The following is a 23,042-nucleotide window of genomic DNA, read 5'->3' on the forward strand; positions in this document are numbered from 1 at the left end:
CACCACCACCACCACCGCCTCGCCCCCTCCCCGACCCTCCCCCCGGGCCCCCCCCTCGATACCCACCCGGGCCCTCCCCCTTTCGCGACCCCTTTTCGTACCCCCCACTGTACGAACTCCCAGCGGCATAGCCTCGGCGTGCTTCTGCGCCGTCCGCATTGTGCCCACTCCCGCCGCCGCCGCCGCCGCCGCCCCGCGACCAGCCCGTTGGCCGGGTTCTCCCCGGGTACGGCCGCTTGGCCCCGCCGGCCCCTCGGCGTCCGAGCCAGGGACCTCGCCTTCCGAAATCTCTCCCGACTCGGTGGGCTGTGGGAAGAGCGGGCGGGGTTTATTTCAAGGGGGAAACACAACACCGCCGAGTCGGAAAAAAGACGGCATAAGCACGGCACCAGGGCTATCGTGAATCGCGATAGGCACTCAGGAAAGAAGGCAACTCGTCAAGAGACCGCATCCGGTTGATTGTGTGTCCCACATATCCCCCCGGGGGGAGGTGGTGCTGAGATTACATAGCTGGTTTTGGACAACATAGGTCCACGGCGCCGCCCACGGACTATAAGCAGTAGCAGTTCTTCGAGGCCATCTGGCCCTGTTGAATCGGACTGCGGCACCGGCCTTGAGGTCCATTCGCACGCACCCACCCTCAAACCATGTGGCCACCATGCAAGTCGAACCTTGAGGCCTTAAGGCGCACACACTCGCACCAAGAAACGTTTGATGCACTCGGCAGGCCATGCAGCCTTCGTCCCCTAGCTGCCGCAAGCCCCCACAAAGCCGGTCTCTGAATGCACGTCGGACTTGGGAGTCGAGCCCAAGTGATCAACACCGTCCCGCGACGCCAAAGCACCCCGCCACACACATACATACATACAAACATACGCGGACACGTACCTCTGGCGAAGCCGCCGGCTGCTGCTGTTGCTCCGCAGGCCCAGCAGGCCCCGCCCCTGTTCCTGCCGCCGCACCGCCCAGCACCCGATCCTCCCGTCCCCGGTCCCGAGGCCCACCGCGCCGCCCGCCTGGAAGCTCGTCCTCCTCTGGATACCCGCTGTCGTAACGGTCCGGGCCCCGGTACGGCCCCGGGCTCCGGCTGCCGTACCGGCTACCAGGGCCACGTAAGCTCCCACGGCGGCCCAGCGGCGACGGACTCCGGCTGAAACGTCTTCCGCGGTGATCCGCAAGGGGGCTTGCGGCGGCGGGACCGTTGCCGTACCTGCCGCCGTAATGCCGCCCTCGGCCCGGCGGGGACGGGCTACGGCTGCCGTAGCGGGACCCGCCGCCGCCACCGCGCGGCGGCGGGCTACGGCTGGAATAGCGCCCGGCGCCTAGCCGGCCGCGCGGCGGCGGACTGCGGCTCGCAACGTACCGGCCACCGCGCGGCGGCGGACTGCGACTGGCCACGAAACGACCCCGCATGGGCGGGCTGCGGGAGTTGAAGCGCCGCAGCGGCGGCGACGGACTGCGGGTGCCGCGCCGCGGCCCGAGGCCGTCGGATGGCCCCCCTGGGTGCGGCGGCGGTGGCGGCGCTCCGGTTCGGATGGCGCCGGCGGATGCGCCCTGTCCCATTCCAGGACCCGAACCCAGCCCCGGCCCTAAGCCTGCTTCACCACCGGCTGCGTCTCCGGCAGCAAAGCCCGCTCCGGATGTACCTGCGGCTCGTTGCTGCCGCTCAGCCTCCTCCTTCGCCCGCCGCTCTTGATCCGCCTGCGCAGAATGACGGCACAGGATGGAGCGAGCCCGGAAAGTGAGGATTCTGTACACGAGTACATCAAAGGTATTAACCAACTGGCGACTTCCAAAGCGATTGAGGTAAGGGAGGGCAGCTATACCAGGATGGTGTGTGGTAGGAACAGCGGGAAGAAGACGGCTGTTGTAACTCCCAGCGGCGGCGGCGGCGGACGGACCCTAGGACCATGGACACGCCATGATCACAGCAACGCAGCAGCCAGAGTCGCCGCGTCCGACCTGTCCATTTTTCTTCATGCACCCCCCCCCAGGGTCTATTGACTGCACGCACCTTCATCCGCTCTTCCGCCTCGCGTATCCTCCGCGCCCGCTCCTCCTCCTCCTGCTTCTTCTTCTTCGCCTTCTCCATCTCGGCGGGATCCAACGACACCACTTGAACAACCGCTGGACCCGCCTTGTTGCGGTTACGGCCGCCACGGCGATGGCCGCCGCCGCCACCGCCGCCGGTACCACCACCACCCAACCCACCGCTGCCACCTGCAGCACCGGAGGCTGCGGCTGCCGCCACGGCCGCCGCCGCCGCGGCATCGTCACCGGGCGGCGCATCCGCCGCCGCAGCGGCTGCCACCGCCGCTGCGGATTCCGCCGCCGCCTTCGCGACGGCCCCTCCCGCATCCATCCCTCCCCCCACACCCTGCGCGCCGTACGCTGCTGAATCACCCCAGAGCGCTGGATCGTACACGACGCCGTCCCCGTACATGTCGTACCCGTAGCCATACGTGGCAGCTGCATGGTATGCCGCGCAGTACGCGTTGTACGACTCTGCCGTTTCGCCGGGCAGCGCCACGAGCGGCGCCTCGCCAGCAGGCCAAGAGTCCGCCCCGGGCGGCCCGGGCTCCAACGTCATGGGCGGAGATAACCACACTGTCGCAACCTCCTCCAAAAGTGTCCTTCCCACCCGTGCTTCTGCACCCCCATCCCCAAAACGGTCATCGTGATAACCGCCGCCGCCGCCGCCGCCCCCGCCAGCACCTTGCTCGCCGGTTGCTCCGCCGTCCCCGCCACCCAAGTGCTGCTGCAAATCCTGCTGCCGCATCCGCTCCCGTTCTTGTAGGTAGTAGTTGTATCCGCCGCTGGCGGCGGCGGCAACGGCACCGATGGCGACAGCGTCCAATCTTAGATGTGGCGCCGACCCGTAAGTTGCCTGCACTGCCTGCCACTCCGATTGGGCGACCATGTAACGGTGCATCCCGGAGCAGTCCGCGAGGTGCTCCGGCGGCGGAGCCGCCGCGGGATCCACGGGGTGGTGTACGGCGCCGGCGGCGACCAGGTCAAAGCCTGGCGGCGGGTCGTCGGTAAAGACCCACTGCGGTGGTCGCAGCGAGCCGCCCGAGAAGTCCAGGTAATTGTCCAAACCTGAGCAACAGCGTAATCCATCGCCGGCAAAAGCACAACCATGTCAAAAGGCAAAAAAAGCAGATTGGAGGTGATGGGTGAGATCAAAGCCAACCCGCAATGGCATTGGGTGGTCCATCCCCTGACCATCCAGGACCCGAGCCCCTAAACATTTCAAGAGGGGCACACATCAGTAACATCCTACGGAATGATGACCTCGTAAGAGAAGCCGTACGACACGGCCTCGTAAGAGAAACCGTACAACACGGCCTCGTAAAAGAAAAAAACCGTACGACTGAACACACACCGCCGGCGGCGGCACGACGGCAGAGCCATGTCAGCAGCGCGCACCTGGTCGCCCAGGCGGCGGTGGAGGTAGCGGCAGCCCGCCCGGCCCGATCCCGCCACTCCCGCCGCCACCCGGCGGCTGCGGTCCGCCAGGTATCCCCGGTCCTGGCCGCTGCGCTCCCTTGGCCCTGACCACCAGTCGCCGGCCCCCCAGCACGTAGTTGTGGAGCCGCTCGATGGCCACCAGCGCCTGCTCGTCCGTCGCATATTTGACAAAGCCAAAGCCGCGGCTTGCGCCTGTATGGCGGTCGGTGATGATGGAGCAGTCCGCCACCTGCCGGGTTTGGGTCATATGACACACACACGCCCACACACCCACCCACAAGTCAACAACGAACGGACCCCCCCCCCGCGGGAGTTCCGGCGGGTTGCGGCGAGAGAGGCGACTGCCATGAGAAGATAATTGTAGCGAATTGGAAACATGCGGAAATGCGACAATGCGCACGCCATGGGGGGTTGCTTGCTAGCTCACAAGATGACTGAACGTGGGGAGATGGAATAGGGACCAATACATACATGTAAAAAGGGCATATGTAAAACGCAGCCCGGGGGAGGGGAGGGGGGGACGCCACGCAGCCAGGGAGAGGTGTGTCAGAAAAAAATTAAAACTGTTTTGATTTCTTTCAATACAGACCCCTTATCGCACCACCGCGCACCTCGCCGCATGTCGAGAAGAGCTGCCGCAGCTCGTGCTCCGTGGTGTGGTGCGGAATGAAGCCCACGTACACCGTCCGCGGGTCAGCCTCGTCGTGGCGGCCGCCGGCCCCCAAGCCCAGCCCCGGCCGCCCGCGACCCCCGGGACCCAGCATGCCCTCCAACTCCCTGGCAGAGGAGGCGACCGATGCAAGGCCAGGTAGCGCATGGGGCGATAGCAGGCCTTGGAAAAACAAGCATGGCGCACAAGGCTACGGCGCAGGACCAAGTGCATAAAACTCTCTCTGTCTCTCTCGTGTCACCTTTTTTTTTGTGTGTGGGGTTAATTTGTGCGGCTAAAGAAATGCCGAATAGATGCTCACCCTGGCTCCCCTCCGGCACCAAACCAATTTCTCGTTTACTGTCGGGCCATTAACATATTGATGGATGTTGCCACATAATGAGTCCATGGAAAGAGGACATGAGCTACAGAGGCACCTTTCCGATGTCCCCCCGGACCCACATGCAACCCGCAAAACACCCCCCCACCCCCCCACAGCCCCCCTCCCCGTTCCTTGGCGGCAACATACCTAGGTATGTGCGGCACATCGCCGCCCAAGTCCCGCAGGAAGCTCTTGTACTCGTCCTCCAGGGAGGCAGCACCCTCACCATGCACTGCGATGATGTCCCGCCGGTATTGCTCCTCCACCTGCACAGAACAGCAACAGTAGCAGCAGCAGAACCAGGAGGAGGTGGAGGTGGAGGCGGCGGGTGGGGCTGGCTTGTCAGGCCGCATGTGTTCGCCAGTCAGGCCGCATGTGTTAACCAGTCAGGCCGCCTTTTACCCCTGAACCTGTTGATAATCCGATATGCGTGCTGATGAGACAGGAAGTTGCGTACGGCAAGATCCGAGCAGCACTCCATTCCAGCTCCCAACCCCATAGACATGCGCAACATCTCCTCTCCTCTCCTCTCCCCCCCCACCGCCACACACCACATATCACATCACATCACTCAGACTGACCTTCTCCTTGAGGTGCTCCGGCAGCCTGAAGACCTCACCGCCCTCCTCTGCTTGCCGCTGCAGCTCGATAATCTCATGGTCTCGGAGCGTCCCTGATCAGGTGCATATGCAAGTTGACCCCGAGTTACGAAAAAGGCTCTCGGAGTTCGGTATCCATGTGCTACTGAAACATCTAGCGCTACTGAAACACCCAAATGGTTTGGAGGTAGCCCAGGACGGTCTATGCAAAGGGCGTGTCCGGAAGACACCAAGGGTAAGGCCGACAGAGGTGAGAGTGAGGTTAACTCAAGAATGGTACGCCGCGAGCTCAGCACACAGCATACAGGACGGCTAGGGTGCTGGGGGACGATTGGACAGTTTACCGGTGTGTGCGCGAGTGAACTAAACTAGCTATACCTATCGCTATCGCTAAAGCTAGCAAGAGGTAAACTTGGACACACCGACAAAAGCCCTCCGCGGCCCCTGCTCCTGCTGCTCTGTCGCCATCCCCAAAGGTGGTGGGGTCCTGGCTTTCGTGGACCCACGCCGCGGACCAATGCTTCACGCCACAGACCCATGCTTTCATTACATATGCTCCTCCAAAATCCTTTTTCCTCGAGAATACCCGGCCTCGGCCCACAGAGAGCCTTCTCCGGAATCCTTGGAATACTGCGGGTCTCGGTCAGCGGTCTTCGTTCGAAACCCGGGAGGACCTCTCAACCCTCACACCCTATCAGCTACTTACCGTTCAACGCCGCAAGCTCCCGCAACTGCAGCCGCTTGTGCTCATTCAGAGTTTCGTCCTGGGGCTGAAGTAGCTTCTCGATGAGTGCTGCGGCCTGCATAGAGGCGCCATAGAGGAGAGAGAGGAGGACACGGAACAGCGGTCAACGGCGGTCAACAGTGGCGGCCGTCGCGGCAGCATCGGCATCGGCATCCACAGCAGGAGCTCTTGCTGCGGAACAATGGGAGGCGACGGATATTTGGACGTTGGATAGCTAACGGAGATCCACCCCGGCTGCGGCTGCGGCACCAGGACATGCGGCTACGAGAGTGGATGGCAATGGGATGAGCAACGGGTGTTTCGGATGCTTTCGGATGTCGGCGAACGTTGAGTTGGTCCCCTCCTCACGCAAAAGGGATCCACAGTGTTTACCAAGAGCGCGGTACGCCACGCATTTCCTGTCCATGCCTCTGAAGCGACCCCGAGCCATTCTCTGCATCCAGCCAGTGAAGTCCTGACCCAGAACACGCCCGCACCGTGCTTCCCTCCCATCTCCCGCAACCCCACCCCACACAAACAGCCCACAGCTGACAACGACAAGCATAACCACCCCAAGCAGCGCCTATCTTCCCCCTACACCGCCTGCGCTCCCTGCCCTACTCTCCGTCCCCACGCCCCTGAGCCCCCGTCCCCCCAGCTTCTATTTACACATCACGCAGCACCACTGCCGCATGCGTTTTCCTTAACAGGTATTCAGCCCAGCTCTGACCACTGCCCCACGCAGCGTACGCACTATTTGGCCTGTTTACAGCCCTAGCCCAAACCGGACGGTTTACAGTTTACAGCCCTAGCCCAAAGTTAACAGCCCTAGCCCAAACCGGACGGACCTTATCCACATCCTCATCGGTATCGCCCGTGATCAGCACGTGCAGCTCATCATCCTCCCCCGGCTCAGGTCGACCCATGGGATCCCGCCGCGTGCGGCCCTCCTTGATGGAGCCCTTGCCGCGGATGGCGATCTTGGTGTTGGTCTCCTTCTCCATGCGTTTTTGGGTGTTGCCGCGCGGCCCAATGATGAGGCCGATGAAGTTGTAGGAGGGATACTCGTTCTGCGGAATGTAAATCTTGCGCGTTTTGCGCGGCGGTCGAAAGTCAGCAGGGGGCTTGTAGTTCGGGTTCTTCTTGATGAGCTCCATGATAAGCTCCTGCGGAGGTGGCGGCGAGCGTGGGCGCGGAGAAGGAGGGATAAATTGCGATTGGCGGAACGGCGCAGGTAGAATTTACGGGCAGTATGTGGAAGCGCGCGTATCGGCGCTTAGCAACTGGTCGGTGCAGGACGCCCCAGCAGGCTGCCATGCGGCTCGGAGCGTCCGTGCAGCCTGTGAAGGTTCACTGCCAGAATCCACTGCCATGCTCCGAACCATGGCCTCCACTCCCCAAGCTCTGCCCTGGTCCACGCTCCTTTAGCTGGAGAATCCCGGGCGCCAAGGAGCAGCTAAACAGGCCTCCTGTAAAGCTGGTTTCTTTGCGCCCTTCCCGTCCTTCACCTTCACCTTCACCGTGCCGTGGAGCAGCCCCAGCTCCTCTCTGATATATGGCTGTGACCTCCCGCACGGTTGAAACCATTCGGGAAGCAGCGCAAAGAGTAACCTCCTTTCCGGTGCCATGGGTTACCATCAGCCGTGGCATGGCTGGACACAGCTCCCTGCAGCTCTGAGCAGCTCTGAGGCTGAAGGTACCGCCCACACACCCTCGTGTCGTTTCATAACCGGGGAGAGACAAGGAGCACCAGCTACTGACTAATGTGGCCCCAGAATGTTACACCCTATTGAAGGATGCGTAACCTTACATCGCTATCCGCGCACACGTGAATCACACATCCCTGGGGTGCGCGAGCCCTTTCCTCCCCCCCCCTGTATTCCCTGGACGCCATCCTCTGTCACTGGCTTCCGGACCCACTGACACGCGCATCTGACCGCATTCTTTCCACCTTTCTGGGCCATGTCCGCAACGAATTGCCCACCGGACGCACACACAATACCCGAAATTCCAAGCACTGTTTTCCGTTAAATCTGGGTCTGGGTTGCATTTATGGACAGCCCAGCTATGTCATCTTCGTCGCCTGTGTTTCCCTCTTCCTCAGCCCCATAGAGATCCGTTCTCTGCCCAGAGCACACACCCACCGTTCGCCTCTCCTGGAGCTTCTCCCGCGTGCGCTGTTCCCGGGTGTTGAGGCGGATGCCAAACTCGTTGTAGATGGGCTCCGGCGACGGGGAGCGCTGCTCCGGCGGTGTGTCATCCAGCAGTTTACCGGCCTGCAGCAAAGCGATCCGCTGGTTGACCTGCGGGTTTGAAGGAAAGGGGTCCAGCGCAGCAGCCGCTAACGTCGGTGAGGTATGAAGCGTGAAATGATTTAGGGGTGAAGTGGACGGATTGACCAAGGTGGTTCACATATTTTCTGCTGCGATCTTAGGGATGCTGGCAGTCATATGCATTCAAATGTGCTGGGCTGGATATTTTCTCGCACTCTTCTCCCCCAAGAGACATTTCCAGCATCAGGTCATACACAACACCGTCCTAAAGCTAGCCAAGCTGTAGGCCGCTTGCATGGCAACGACATCTCAAACCCGTGCAGGCTGTGGCGTGAAACACATTGTCCAGCGGCCCAACGCTCGCTGGAAACGCCTAGATAGACCATGCGGCTCTGCCATGTAAACGGTGAGAGCAAAAACAACAACACAAGTGAAGGTTGGGTTATCTGGCCCCGGGAATGTGTGCCGAAGGCCCAGTAGTTCCACGCCAGCTATACTTCACCCCACAGTTGATACGAAAGATGGCTGGTAGACTTGAAGACGCTACGGATGGCATCCTGATATCCTGGGCTGAGCATCCGCGGGGTGCGGGTACGTGGCTACGTGGACTATGCCGGCAACACCGCAGACTTCACAAACACAACCCACATGTATCGAAAATGCAAACACTGCGTCATCCAGTCATGCAACGCAAACTTCTCCTCCATGTGCACCTAGTGACGGGAGTCCCGCCACTGCTTCCCATGCAAATCCAGCCGGAACTTACATTGTTTAACTGCATCTGCAGCTCCAGCGTTTCTGGGTTGAGGTCAACTAAGTGCGCAAGAGACGGTGGCAGCGTAATTGCTGTTGATAGACCAGGAATAACCTTCTGCTCCTCCGGCTCCCATCTGGTGCGACGCTTTCGCGGAGCTGCATCGCCAGTTCCGGGACCAACAGAGCCCTCACGCTCACCAGCTGCTTGTTGTTGCTGATCTCCTTCCGTCGTGCCCGCCGCAGCCTCTGGCTGCTGCGCCGTCTCCTCCAGGACTTTCTTTCCCGCCTCCGTCTCCTCCCCCCATCGCGAGCGTTTACGTCTTTCACGACGTGCTGCCGCTGTTTCTTCTACAGTAGGTTTTGCGTCCTCGGTCATTCTCCCTTCGGCATCCCTTGAGATCAAGCCCGCCAGGTAAAGGAGTTACGTAAGCTTCAGATGTTAATTCTCAAGTTACGAGAATCGTCTCATGCAAATATAATGTAAGGAGAGGAGGCCACACCGTTGACATCGTATGCAGGGTGTATCTTCCTATGTGCGAAAGGCAGTGAAATCCATACTCTCTTACAGACCCCTCGTGCAATAGATTACTGTATGCTGACAGCAACACCAAGCTCGTTCTGCTTGCACGTACTTCATGTCGTGGAGCTCGTCAACGAACAGAAATGGTGTAAGCCCATGATGGCAGATGTTCGCATGGAGCGTTTCTCTAGGTATACCTATCTGTTTTTATGAACTTGTTAAGTTCTAAGTCTGGACGCTTTTATAACGTTGCAGCTTGGAGGAGCAGAGGTATGGCAACCCCGAACGGAAAGAAGAAGATTTCAGTTGACGTAATATCTGACACTGTCTGGTGAGAAGGGACTGAGAATTAAAGGTTGAATCGTGCACCAAGGTACAGGTCGTGCTCCACCCGGCCCGTTGGCCTGTCCCTCCGCAAGCAACGGTAAAGAGATACGGCCCCGACTATGACGCGGGCTTGGCGTGCATGGCGTAACGTATATAGCCCTCGAGGCTATTACCCGAGACGTTCTTTTTTCCACAGCGTAACATGGATGGCCCATCGTACGCAGTAGCCCCATCCGCAATAGTCACGATGAGACGGAAGAGGGCTTATGCGTGCTGAATCCGGCATTGCTTTTGTTGAAAGCTTGCGCTATCAGCTCACCAGCATGAAATCCATGTCCTGCAACCCCTCTCAATATCAGACCCGCCTCCACCACCGCCCATATACATAGCCTTCCCACGGCGAGATGCATCCTCCGTGCCATTCCACGTCCCCTATACTTCCTTACACACGTTCAAACCATTCAGCTGTCAACCGCAGCCCCCCTCTTTCCCCCCCCCCCTAGCCCTTGGTGCTATGTCGGCAAGCGCCGGTTGGAGCGAGCCATGGCCCGCTTCGCCGACCGAGCAGACTTCACGGTACGCTGGCTGCCCTTCCAGCTCAACCCGGACGCTCCAAAGGAAGGCGTAGTGAAGCTGGAATTCTACAACCAGAAGTTTGGTGCGGCGCAAGTGGCGCAGATGATGCCACGCATGGCCAGGTACCACTAGTACGCGGTCCCCAGCGCTCCTCCGCCCAGCCTGCCTCTGCCCGCTGCACCTCACCTCACGGACGATTAACCATTACGTTGCCAACGCCACCACCCCCCTTCTTCGTCGCCGATCCTCTGGCATCACCTTCAATCGTCTGTGGTTCCTCTTAAGCCCCCCTTTTCCGTCACCATCCTGAAGGCCCCCTCCGGACCACATCTGGGCCGCCTCTGGGCCACAGTTCCCTCCATTTCCGCAAATCCTCCTCGCCATCTAGCGTCACAATCCCTGTCCGCCACCACTAACAGTAACCCCTCGACCGCGATCGCGGCCCGCTCGAGGTCCCTGCAGGACCTTTGCAGAGGAAGGCCTTCAGTACAGCGTAGGCGGACTCCTGGGCAACACGCTAAGTAGCCACCGGTGAGTAGCCACCGGTGGGCCAGCGGGTCTGCGGGAGAGAGGGGAATCGTGCGGTGCAACGAACAAGGAAGATATAACCTTGGGGGAGGGAGGGGGGAAGGAGGGAGGTCAAGGTGCACGAGGTGCCGTAGAGGTGCGGTACACGGTGTACGCTGTGCCGTCAACGGGCAGAGCTGCGCCTGGGATGCGGGTCGGGGGTTACAGGAGCGACGATTGGGGCCGCTCGGATGCATCTCAACACATTTTTGTATCGACACGTTTTGAGTCGACGAAGGCGCGGACAGGGCAGGGAGATGCACATCGGCATGGATGTGGGCAAGCTAGTGGGCAATTTTCCGCCTCCATGCACGTGGCGTGCAGGCTGATCGCTTGGTCGGAGCAGTTTGGTGCAGACAAGCAAAATGCACTGGTGGAGGAGCTCTTCCAGAACTATTTCTGCCAGGTATTTGTGTGGGGTGTAGTAAAATATAATCTCCGCTGTCCCGTTAATCGGGTCTGTCCCGACGACGACGGCCGCGTTTCGGGTCGGATTATCGATACCGTTGGTTTGGGTGGCGGTCGGCGTCGGCTTGGACGCGCGGCGGCTGGGTCTGGGGAGAGGCTCCACGGGTTGGCTCTCGCGTGCTCCACTGCAGCGTGTTGACACAAAGGGCGCAGGGCGATACGGCGTAGTGACACCCCCACCCCGGTGGGCCTCCCCTCCCGGCGGCGCCGTTCGCCGAGTGCCCGCTTCACGTGTTATGGGTGGAGGGCTGGTGGAGGATGGCCGACGGCGGGGGGGGGGGCACAGTAGCATTTCTGGAGGGCTGGCAGCGAAAACCTGTTAGGTTGTATGGCCGGGGAACGCCACACGGTTGAGTGCGGCGGGCGGGTTGCTGCACCGCGTTCGGTGCGTTATACCATGCCGGTGTGTTGTATACATCTAGACCTAGGATGCGGGTTTGAAAGCTCACGACGGCCGTGTGTAGTCAGGAGTAGGGGATGTGAGGGCCAGCATGGGGTTAACAAGGCGCCCATGTGTCGTACCACCGTGCTGCGGACAGCCCAGTCCGACCCAAGATCGCTCAGTATGGCCCAATCCTGGCTTATTGTTTGTCTATCTGTCTGTCTGTCTGTTCTTGCCGCCTGTCATACTGGCGGCGGGGAACCCTGGCAGGAGAAGCACATCAGCGACCGCGGGGTGCTGCTGGCGGCGGCGGTCCAGGTAGGCCTGCCAGCCGACGGCGCCGCGGCGGTCCTGGACGACCCACAGGCGCACCTGCAGGAGGTTCAGCAGCAGCTGGCCAGGGGGCGGGGTGTGGGGGGCGTGCCGTTCTTCATCATTAACAAGAGGTGAGATAGGCATGATGAGGCTGGGGTGAGGTGCGGTAGGTTGGCGGGTGTAGTGGCACAGCGAGCTTTGTTGTGCGGGTGGGTGGATGCTCCGGGCCCCCTTTGGTCTGTCTGCTTACACGGCCGCAAAGGCGCCCTGCGCTCTAGTGTGCCTTCGCCTCGGGGCCTGTCTATGGGCCCCCCTTCCCTGTCCTCCTCCCCCTCATCCCTGCCTCCGCATGGCCGTTTCCTTTCCGTTTGGGCCTCCTGGGGGCACACACGACCCGGTGCTTCCTTGGCTCCCCGACAACTGCTTGCATGTGTGTGTCTGTGTGTGTGTGTCTGTGTATGTTTGTGTGTGTGTGTCTGTGTGTGTCTGTATGTGTAAAAGTCGCACACACCGCAGGGCTGCCACTGCAGCTGGTGCGGATGCTGCTGTCACTGCTGCTGCCAATGCTGCTGGTAACGATGCTTTCACTGCTGCTGCTGTTGCTGCTGCCAACGCTCCCAATGCTGTAGCTACAAACTCTCTGGCGCGCAGCCTCCGGAGCATTTTGAGGAGGTGTTTGAGGAGATTTGCAGCCGCTGAATGCGATGGCGTGGCTGAATGCGATGGCGTGGCTGCTCCGCCTTCCAGTGCTGTCCTCCGGCAACCATTAGAAGTGCTGCTCTGACCTCCGGACGCTGGAAGTTATGTCGTAGTATGTATGGGTTCCAAGCCCAGGCTACTATACACGTTTCCAGTTTCGGAGGCTCTGCGTGTGGCTTGTCAAGGCGGCAGGCAGGGGCCTACTTGAGGATGCGCAGGCGCTTTAGGACGGAGCCGGGGTCGGGCCAACACGCGGGGTGGGAGGGTGTCATCATTTTTCCCCACACAGGGCGAAGGCGGTGCAGGATGATGGAATTGTCGAGCGTATGTACATTAATAATCTCAGTGGGTTTTGTTGCACGCTTTTGGAGCCATGAGACGGCGTGTATGGAGAAATGGACGACAAAGGAACGACGGCCAAAAAGCTGGTCAACGTCCTGAAGAGGGAAAGGCTGTGGGTGTGCAGGTGGTTTGCTGGTTGCTGTTATTACGAAAGACTCGGTTTGGACGAGCAAACGAGTCATCCGCAACCTTTCTATCCGAGCAGGGAGTAGGCGCGTGTGTGGTCCACAGGCCCGTGAGACGTTTGTTTTATAGTGGCAACGTGGCAACGCAGGAAAAAGGGGAGCAGTAGGCAGGAGAGGGCGGCGTATGAGATGGGTCCAGGTTCCATGATTGGAAAGATGGGAGGAGGCCGCCTTGAAGGAGTTTACTCCTTACAGAAGAAGTCACAAGCGCGAAGAAGATGAAGAAGACAATGAAGATTGACAAGGTCGCAGCTGGCAGCTTCAAGCGGATGACTTCTTGGTACGTTGGCAGGTAGTTGTTTTCACTCAGTGCCGAAAATGGAATGAAGGGAGACAGCGGCGGTTGGGTTAGGCAGAACCGCCTGCCTGCCTGCCTGCTGTCGGAATATACTGTCTGGCTGTCGGCTCCGGGACCTTGGAGGGGCCTCCGTAGATCGTCCCGCGTCGGCTGACACCGCTACACAAATCACGCCACACAGATGGCCCCCCCTCACCAACCTTGCTACGAAACGAACACACGCACCGCAGCACCGGTGAACCTCTATCGGGACCCATATCAACGACGACGAGGTGTGTCCATGTATATAGGAGAGTGGAGGTGAGAGACTGCTGGCGTCATGGCCGCTGCAAAAAAGGGCTCTGCAAGTGACGCGGGGGGCCGACCCTTCTTCGCGCCGATCCATATGTAATTATATAATACGGTTGTGTGGTTGGACTTATCGTTTGCTGATATATTCCTTTCCCCTTTCCCCTTAAGACGGACAACGGCCAGGTGAGTTGCGGCAGCTGGCGGAGCCATTCCGGCGCGGTGTATCCCGCTTAGCATAGCCTGGAGGGGGAGAGGAGGATTCCGGCGGATAACTAGGGAGCGGTCGGACGGGGGGGGGGGAGAGTGTGGGGACGTGTGGTGAGTGCGTGTGCTGTGGATGGCATGGCGGTTCGGCATGGCCGCCGACAACTTGTGCTGAGCTCGGCTGCTCAACTCGAGGGAAAGCCCTGCAGCACCATGCGACGTTATTGAGGCCTGAGTGGCGGATGGAAAAGGCGCTAGCCTTCGGCGTTGCGGTCCGTAATGCACGCCACAGCATATAGTTCAGCGATGTACAGCATCGAGTGATGGGCATGCTTTGCCCTCTTGTCCTGGCGGAGCTAATTGTTTCGACTATCGCTGTTGGTTGGGCGTTGGTTCGGTACAACCCGCGTTCGTACATCTCAGGGTTGTGGTCGTAATCCTCATGGTGCAACAGCCGCGTGACCGTTTGTCGACGATTAGGGCTGCCTTTCCTGGTCCTGCCAGCGATGCTTACTACAATTGAGCGAAAAACTTGGCGTCAGGACGGCTGCTGCAGGACGACACATCGGCTGCTTTAGTGTTGACTGCCCGCTCATAGGCTCTCTGCTAGGTTGTGCCGTCGTAATAAAAGAACACGTAAAGTTTGCTTCTTGAGTTGTGTCGTTTCGGCATAGGTGGAAAAAGGAAGTCATCAAATTAAAGCTCAGTGTAAGGTAGAGAAATTTTAAAGTGGAAACCATACCACTAAAGCAAATTTATCGGGAAGGTTGATACGCCTAGCGAAATATTTGAGGCTGCGACCGTGTGCAGCGTGCACGCAATACACGGCAAAATAGCAGATTCCACGCTATCACGATGCTGGCCTTTGGCTTTGCATTCAGACGTATGGCACATTAAGAAAATACAGGATAAATACCGATTTCGCGGGTCGTCAGCTCAAATGGGCCCCAGCAGGGGAGCCAACAATTTATGCCCTTCCCGAAGTACTCATTACTGTGAGGCTGGATAAATAAGTTTTAGGTGTCTTGCAGGGCGAACGCTCAGTAACCGAAGGATCGCAGATCTACAGGGACTTCCGTCACGAACATTATTAGGTTACACAGTTTATAGTAAAGCTGCGAAAGTCACATATATCATCAACAAAGATAGGTATAATACAAGAAGAGCCGGCGAAAGCCGCGTAACATGCTTCATACGACAACGGGGCTTAACGCTTTAACCATAGATAAGTCCGACTGTGGTACGAATTGAATATGTTCCAAGCCTCCTGCAGAACAAGGAGGTATTGTTTCTGAAAGTTCTCAAGCCTTTTTCCTTACAGGTTGTGGAAACCGTAGATGAGGGTTTGGAAAACGGAGCGCATTATGCAATTAGGCTTACGAGTATTGCAAGCATTTCAGCATGCACGTACACGCTTACTACATACTCAGCCCCATTTTGTCGCATCTAGTGTTCTTCGGCTACTGTTTGTTGTGGCGGCATTATCTATTGGCTCAAAGGCTGAAGGGCCACGTTTGGACAATTTGACCGAGATCGAGGTTAAATATGCTCACATATACTATAACTATACGGTCCTAGAACGCATTGTTCCTGATAATGAACGGAAAGAGGCACCCGGAGATTATACATTCCTCATTCCGCTGCCAGAGCGTTTGGCCGGGATCACATATGTTGGACATGCAGCACGTCTTCGCCTCGTCCTGGAGCGCGCGCGCCGGGGTAAGCATGTGCGCCGCTCTAGTTCAGGCAACCCCGCGCGGCAAAGGAGAGCGAAAAGGAAAATATTCCCAGCCGAGGGCTCCATAGTGCATAGTTTATTTCCCGGTTTTCAAAACGCGTTAGGAGCTGACGATTGGCCATGCAATGCCTACAAGCAAGGAAGTCGCCACGCAGGCCTTTCCTCTCAATCTTCTCAATCGTCCTTACACTCCCGACAGCTACTTCCACTTATGGTAAAAATGGTTATTTCCTCGAAGCCTACACTCGCCACAGACCGATAGGGCAAACAAACCTTTGACATCTCAATGCGCCCTTTCCGTACGGCAGTTGCCGATCAATTTGTCCATGTCTTGCTTCCTCGGGCTGTTGGGTAGCAGGTGAGCTGCTCCGTGTGGGTGCGCTGGGGGGCAGCATCACCGCCGGACAGGGTGTGGGCGGCGCCGACCACACGTACATCAAGCAGTTCATGGACTGGCTGAACCACGTCATGCCGCCGCGCGGACTCAACGGCCGAAACCTGAACCAGATCACGCACACCCAGACGGACCTGCTGGCTGAGGACGGCAGGCGCCGCAGGGGCGGCAGTAAAGGTGCCCATGGCGAAGACCGAGGTAAAGGTGGTGGCAGCGGCCATGAGTTGTTAGCTGTTCAGCAGCAGCAGTGGTGGCGGCGATCGCTCCGAAGCTCCGCACAGCCGTCCGAACACGAGTTCCTCAACGGTGCCATCCCGGGTGAGTCGTCCTCCCGCTTCCGCTGGACACGGTTTCAGTGAGGATGACCCGCGGGTCGGTCAAAGGGCCTTTGGGCCATAGAGAACCACTTCAATTCCCGTTAATCTATTCACGTGCCGCTGGGCAGGTAGACGGGTCAATAGAACGGGTCTAAAATGCGGTCCGTGTTCCCATATGCGAGTTACAGATGCAGGGGGCCGGGGGCGGGGCGTACAGGTTAAAGGTGACCTCTGGGCTGTGTGAGGGGTCCGCTGACTCCTAAGGGGTTTAGGATCCTGCAAAAGAGTATCCTGCATAGATGAGATTAGAGGGCAGCCTGCCGTCGCGACAAGGGTAAAATGATTTTGATCCGCATTCACAGGTCTTTCATTCACTCACTCACTCACTCACTCGCTCACTCTCGCTCCTCTTGTTTCCTCTTACCTGGCCATCCTTCAGCTACTGTTGCTGTTGCAACTGCTCCTGCTACTGCTGCTACTGCTGTTCTTACTGCTGCTACTGCTACTGCTGCCAGGCACGATGTCAGGCTATAGCAGCAGCTGTCTGCAGCACCACCTCATCCCGGGCGCTGATCTGGTCTTCGTGGACTTCGCGGTCAACGACCACCCAACCGCCACTTGGGGGCAGGCGGTGGGTGGGGGTGGGTGCGAGGACTGGCGAGAGTGGGAGAAGTGGAGAGGGAAGAGCATTGGGAAGAGCGATGAGCGGATGAGCCTGAAAGGGGTAGGGGAAGGAGGGGACGGAGCCGCACACGGAAAGGGTTGACGGCTTGAAATAAAAGCCCGGACTTAGACATCGTCCAGTTCCCCTATTGGGGGGTTGGACTAAGGGACACGGCCATGCAAGGCTGGACAGGTCCTGTGTGTGGCTCTAGTGAATGGATGGCCCTTCCGTGCCACAAGTGCAGGCGCGCATGCGTGACGCGTTTGTGGCTCGTGTGCATCTCGTGCATCTGTTCACGTGCGGCTCTGGTGCGAAAATGCGTCGCCCCTTTTTTCTTAGGTCTTCGCGTGTGTTTTAACGTTCTGAGCCACGAAAAGAAATCGTCGTGTTTGTGTGTATGTATGCCCAGTGCAAGGGGTGCCTTGTGGGTGTGAAGCGTGGGAAGGTGGTAGGTCTCTGGCTCCCATTCGTCGCCTCCGGATTCCACGATGATCGACCCGTGGGTCGTCTTTTATGGCGCATCCGCACCCGCAGGGTTCCCCCCGTCGTGAACTGGAGCGCCTGCTTCGCAAGGTGCTCAACCTGCCGTCCAACCCGGCTGTGGTGCTGGTCAACATGTTCGCCATGGGGCCCTCCCACCGCAAGTAAGCAGTGAGGGAGGCAGGGAGGGGGGAGGAAAGCGGGGGACTGAGAGAATGGACCAGGGGTTGGGACCCTCCACCATCCGCAGCAGGTACATCGGAATTGCTGCAAATGAATGAATGGGGGGTTCAAGTGGCGATCCCCCCGGGAGATGACGGAGGATGAGGTCCTGGCCACATTCTCGGCAATGGCTGCACGGCTGTGTGTTTCACGGCGCGGGGGTTCCGTATTTCTTGAGGTGGGCGCGGCGTGGAGGGAGTGGCGGTAAAAGGTGGTGTTTGTTGGGGCCAGCAGGGTTCGAAGGGTCGAAGGGTTGAAACAGAGGCCCCTCCCAAGGGTGCTAAAGGCAAAGGGAGGTGCCGAGGGGCGGCTGTAAGATATGACATGACCGCTGCTGCTGCTTGAAAAACCCACAGCCCGTTAGTTGGACTTGATCGTAGGGCAGTTTGAGGTGGCAGTGTTGGTGAAGAGAAAGCTGGGAGTGAAGCCCGTGGCGGGCCGGGGGAAACGGAGGGGATGCAAGAGGAAATACTTAGGGTCATGAGAAGTGGTTAAGGAGGAAGGCCTGGTGCGCGCCCTGGAGCCGCGTGGCAAGCACACGTACATGAATCACCCTTCGTCACTGGCCATGGGGTTGCCTGTCTTCATTGTATCCTAAAATCGTTTGAAAACGCTTTAAGCACACGCCCTCGTCACCTACATACATACTTACATACAGATATTGGTACACTGCGGAGCGCGACTTTATGGAGTTCGCGACCTACTACAGCCTGCCCGCGGTGAGTGAGTGGCTGGGGGGGAGGGAGGGAGGGAGTGGCTGGGGAGGGAGTGAGGGAGGGAGTGGGGGGGTGGTGAGTGGCTGGGGAGGGAGGGAGGGAATGAATGGCTGGGGAGGGAGGGAGTGAGGGGCTCTGTGGCAGTAGCAATAATGGGATATGGAATGATTGTTGTGATCGATCGATAAGTCGTTGATGCCGCCTCCGCCGCTGCCGCAGGTGAGTCTCAAGTCCGCGGTGCTTCCCTCCGCTTACGTGGGGGGTGCGGAGGAGATGTCGCTGGGCGGCATCTTCAACGGCGGCCTCAACCACCCGGGTCGTGGCGGCCATGTCGTCATAGCCGAGGTGCTCATCACGCTCTGCACGGTGAGGAGGGCGGTGCCACTCGTTGTGCCGCTCGTGTGTCGACTTCCAATCCCCCCCGACCCCTGGAGGCCTCCTGGAGCGGTGGAGGTCCTGTTTGGGGGAAGAGGGAGGGGGGGGGAGGACCCTGGCAGACCCTGAGCACTCAGAACGGCCTCCCGGATGGGGGGGGGACGGGCTGGGAGTACGACGTACATGCCCGGTTGCGGAAAAACGGTTTCACAAGCTCCGGGGGGGCAGATTGTCTACCTATCCAGTCCCTATAATCTCTATCCGGTTTGCAAAAGGACAGAAACTTTGGCCCCCTGCTTCTGCAATCTGCGAACTCCCCTGCCATGACATGCACATGTACATGCGGTTGCGGACAACGTCCAATGCGGGCCGGTGTAGCTCAGGAGCTGCTACAATCAAACCCTAGGTTCTCCGGGGCCGGATGGGGCGCGATGGCGGTGTCGGAGGGGGCGGGAGCGGGAGCGGGAGCGGGAAGGGGCTTCGAGGCCGCGCTTGCGGCCGTGGCGGCACGGCCATTGCCGCCGCCAATGGGCCCCAGCAACTACGAGACCGCCAACAACACGTGCTACATAGAGGACGATCTGCAGGCAAGAGTTTGTAAGGTCCCAGTTATCTGTTTAAGGAATAGGAAAAACATTTGTTCGAGGGGATGTGTGCATGCAGTGTTTTTAGGTGTGCTGCTGGCATGCTTATGCATGTATGATGTGTGAAATAGAGGGGTGTATCTTCGCCCGTGGCAGCTACCCTGCGAAACCCTGCCTTCCCCGGTATTTCGGGGCTGGTGAAGAGACCTGGCACGCAGTAATCTGGTGGAATGATCTGGTCGAATTACGGATTCCCGGATCTTCCCGGGAATTGGGCAGCTCTGCTCAGGTTCCGCACCCACCACCAGCATCCAACGGAATCTGCCGGGTCGACAGCGGCCCAACTCCGTTCCTGGTCGGCTCGCAGGTCATGTATGTATGCATGTATGTATGCATGTATGTATGCATGTATGTATGCATGTATGTATGTATGTATGTATTACATCTAATTCGCTGTTTGATCGGTCTCCTTTGTCAACGAAAAAGTCAGGGTGTAGTGTGCAGCATTCTTTTCTTCGTGCCACACATACACATATCCTATGCAAATAGCCTCCCCCCAAGCGAAATAACCTTTTTGCATGCTGTGGAGGCGTGAAGATGCAAGGATGCAGCTGGCCGGGGATCGCCCGCTGGTGCCCCTCCCGGTTTGAAATGTTTCCGTTTTCGAATTCGAAGTCTGGACCCCCTTAGCTCTGACAGCCCCTTGAGTGGTTCCGACCCGGATCCACACGGCGCAGCGTTGCTCGCCTTGACCTCGCTAATGGTCTTTCCCGTTCCTATTGCCTATCCCTACTGCCCACCTCCCCTCAGGCCCTGGTGCAGCAACCTGTGGACGGCTGGAATTGGACGGATGAAGGTCGTGGGAAGTGGGGCTATGTGGCCACCGAGCCGGGGAAGACCATCAGGTTCAAGGTGAATGTTTTGTCAACCTGCGCTTTCTTATCTGTCTGTCTGCCTGTATGCCTTGTTAGTCAGTCTGTCTGTATGCCTTGTCTGTCTGTCTGTATGCCTTGTCAGTCAGTCTCTCTGTCCATCCCTCGGCCCCGCCCCGCCCCGTCACCCCGTGTCAAGGTCCGCCGCCTCCTCGCCCGCCTCCTCCTCTTCGCCTACCTACCCCGGTGCCGCAGGTCAACACCCAGCTGGCTGGCAGTCGGTCGGAGGAGCACCTGGATGCGCCCATCGTGCTGCAGGTAGGGTTGGGGGGCTTAGGGTGGTGGTTGGTGAGGCGGGCCGTCTTGAGCAGGTGGTTGGACGGTTGTCGGTTGTGTGCCTACGTGCCAATGTTGGCGAATCTCAGTTCCTCACCGGGCGCATGTTTGGACACGGCCCTGCAACGGCTGGTGAAGATGAGTCTGATTGCTCCGGGCTCGTGCTTCCTATACATGCTCCACCTCCACCGGCCGCATCAGACCCCAAAACTAAGTTAATCTTGCCATTGCCTTTTGCCTTGTTTCTTTTGGGGGGGGCTTCTGGTGCATTGTGTGAGGGGATGTGTGTGCTTCATTCCTGCCGCCTCTCACGCACACTCAACCGCTGTTCGCTGGGCTGCTTCGCCTCTGTTCTAACCTGTATGTGTCTGTATGGTGCCCCTTGTGCTGTAACGACAGCAACGACAACGACACTACCACCACCACCACCACCCATCGGGTGCTGTCTCTCCCTGCCGCCCTGTCCGCCTGCCTGCCCGTCTCTCCATCCCTCTTGCCGGCATTGAACTCACTCTCTCCCTCATCCATGCCGGCCGCCCAGATCGCGCACCTGCAGAGCTACCGCGGCATGAGCACCGCCAAGCTGTCGTGTGTGTCGGGCTGCACCTGCACGTCCGAAACCATTGACGCCTTCAGCAGCCGGATCGTCTCCCTGACCGCAATGAAGGATATCAGGGTGGGTGCGGGGTGAAGGGGAGGGGGGGAGCTGTCTGGGCGCTTGGATGCATCTGGCATCTGGGTGGGACTCTGTGTCAGGCCGGCGGTTCGTTGTCGGCCTCGGTTCCGCCGTTTTGCTTTGCCGCTGGTTCGCCATCGGTTTGCCTAATTTCCCTGTCGTGGCTCAGTTATTGGAGTGTATACACCTCACCACACCGGAGCACAAAGGTAGTCGTCGTCTTCGCGGTCGTCTTCGTTTCCAAGGCATCCTCTCTCCTCGCTACTTTCGATTGCCTGTGCTACCAAAGCGCGCAGCTTACACGACACATGCCCCAAACGCGATAAGGCCCGATAACGCGCCCGAACAAATAGACAATGGCCGTAAAGCCCCCCCACATACACCCCAAGACATGCCCGCATGCCCCCCAACTCCGCCATCCCCATTTACTTTCTTCTAGGTATCCCAGCACCCGGAGTGCGTCATTGAGCTGCAGTCCGGAGGTCCCAGTCCGGCGGCACTGCGCACGGAGAGAGACCACAGCAGCGGCAGCGGCCACACAAATGACAGTCGCGGTGACAGTGGCGACCGGCAGGCGGCGCAAGGGCACAAGTTCAAGCTGATGGGTGTCGTGGTGAGCACGTGTGTGTGTTGTGTGTCTCAGTTAGCGGTGATAGTTTGCGTACGGCTGTATGTATGTGCACTTTTGCAGTCGCGAGTGCATAAAGCACGCGCATGCATGCTGCACACGAGCGAAAATTGCACCCTCAAATCCATCCATCATGTTCGCGTATGCGTGTGGAATGGTGCACATATGTATATGCCTTGCCGTGTTATTGCGTCCCACCCTCCTCCCCCTCTCCCTCCCCTCCCATCCTGAGTCTGGTCTCAGTCCGCGTTTGGGTCAATTGATTGCCAGGTGCATGGCTGCACCTGGATCTGCTGGGCTTGGCTTCGTACATGGTCCTCGGCACGGCGGTATAATCCTCCAAGAACCTCTGCTACCTTTCGCCTCCTCATGCAGCCGAGCTTCCCACCTCCGTTTCGTAATGGCTATCACCCCGCTGCGACACCCATTTCCTTAGAGATAACCTTTCCCCTTCCGCCCCTTCCTCCTTGACCACCTCACCAATCCGCAATACCGCACCCGCCACGTTACGTGGTGGCTTTTTGACACGTGCGCAGGTGGGTGAGGAGCCGGGGGCACGCGCGGGTAACGTGGAGTATGTGCGCCAGGAGAGCCACAACCTGTGGCAGCGTGTGCGCAACACCGCGGGTCGACTGCTCGTGAGCTTGCGCTTGCACCTGCTGCGATTGCACTAGCTGGGGCGCTTGCGCCGGTGCTAGTGCAAGCGGCGTGACGGGCCGGAGGTAGGTGGAAGGCCGCCGCCACCACAGACATACGTCGGATGGACGGCTGGGAGGTGCACCCGGGTGTCGTGGGCGGCTGGTGGTCGGGCTGATGCGCACCGACGTAGCGTGCGTGCGTGCGACTTGTGTTCGCGGAGGAGACGCTGTTGAACTGTTGACTCGCTAGTGAACTAAATTTGTAGAGTAACCTTGTCGAGTAACTTTAGAGTTCTGAATAAGCGGGAGTTCTGCATCAGTGAAGTACCATTAGAAGTACAGGTTGAAGAATGTATGTGTGCATATGTATGTGT

General features: G+C 59.0%; 5 protein-coding genes across 5 annotated transcripts; 2 read left to right on the forward strand and 3 right to left on the reverse strand.

The window, feature by feature from the left end:
• Positions 1-2,291: 2,291 nt before the first annotated feature.
• On the reverse strand, positions 2,292-4,154 carry VOLCADRAFT_36996 (uncharacterized protein; the record flags this gene model as incomplete). Its single annotated transcript, XM_002949283.1, has 3 exons — positions 2,292-2,377; positions 3,487-3,700; positions 4,083-4,154. Coding segments are annotated over 3 exons (372 nt in total), but the record flags the coding sequence as incomplete, so codon positions are not given.
• A 1,645-nt stretch (positions 4,155-5,799) lies between these two features.
• VOLCADRAFT_59083 (uncharacterized protein) lies at positions 5,800-6,982 on the reverse strand (the record flags this gene model as incomplete). Its single annotated transcript, XM_002949284.1, has 2 exons — positions 5,800-5,901; positions 6,674-6,982. The coding sequence occupies 2 exons, from the start codon at positions 6,980-6,982 to the stop codon at positions 5,800-5,802; spliced, it is 411 nt and encodes a 136-aa protein (XP_002949330.1).
• On the reverse strand, positions 6,932-8,065 carry VOLCADRAFT_39414 (uncharacterized protein; the record flags this gene model as incomplete). The annotated part of the gene is made up of 2 exons (XM_002949285.1): positions 6,932-6,991; positions 7,970-8,065. Coding segments are annotated over 2 exons (156 nt in total), but the record flags the coding sequence as incomplete, so codon positions are not given.
• Positions 8,066-9,646: 1,581 nt separating this feature from the next.
• Positions 9,647-13,322, forward strand: VOLCADRAFT_80613 (uncharacterized protein; the record flags this gene model as incomplete). The annotated part of the gene is made up of 6 exons (XM_002949157.1): positions 9,647-9,705; positions 10,205-10,399; positions 10,740-10,808; positions 11,169-11,250; positions 11,965-12,140; positions 12,639-13,322. 6 exons carry the CDS (start codon positions 9,647-9,649, stop codon positions 12,706-12,708), a joined length of 651 nt encoding a protein of 216 aa, XP_002949203.1. The 3' UTR covers positions 12,709-13,322.
• Positions 13,323-15,696: 2,374 nt separating this feature from the next.
• Positions 15,697-22,704, forward strand: VOLCADRAFT_89679 (uncharacterized protein; the record flags this gene model as incomplete). Its single annotated transcript, XM_002949158.1, has 12 exons — positions 15,697-15,747; positions 16,075-16,124; positions 16,159-16,478; positions 16,517-16,605; positions 17,676-17,785; positions 18,502-18,562; positions 18,779-18,925; positions 20,329-20,430; positions 20,646-20,708; positions 21,268-21,402; positions 21,842-22,015; positions 22,567-22,704. The coding sequence occupies 12 exons, from the start codon at positions 15,697-15,699 to the stop codon at positions 22,702-22,704; spliced, it is 1,440 nt and encodes a 479-aa protein (XP_002949204.1).
• Positions 22,705-23,042: the final 338 nt, after the last annotated feature.

This window comes from Volvox carteri (genome assembly GCF_000143455.1).
Source record: "Volvox carteri f. nagariensis unplaced genomic scaffold VOLCAscaffold_13, whole genome shotgun sequence".
Taxonomy (NCBI): domain Eukaryota; kingdom Viridiplantae; phylum Chlorophyta; class Chlorophyceae; order Chlamydomonadales; family Volvocaceae; genus Volvox; species Volvox carteri.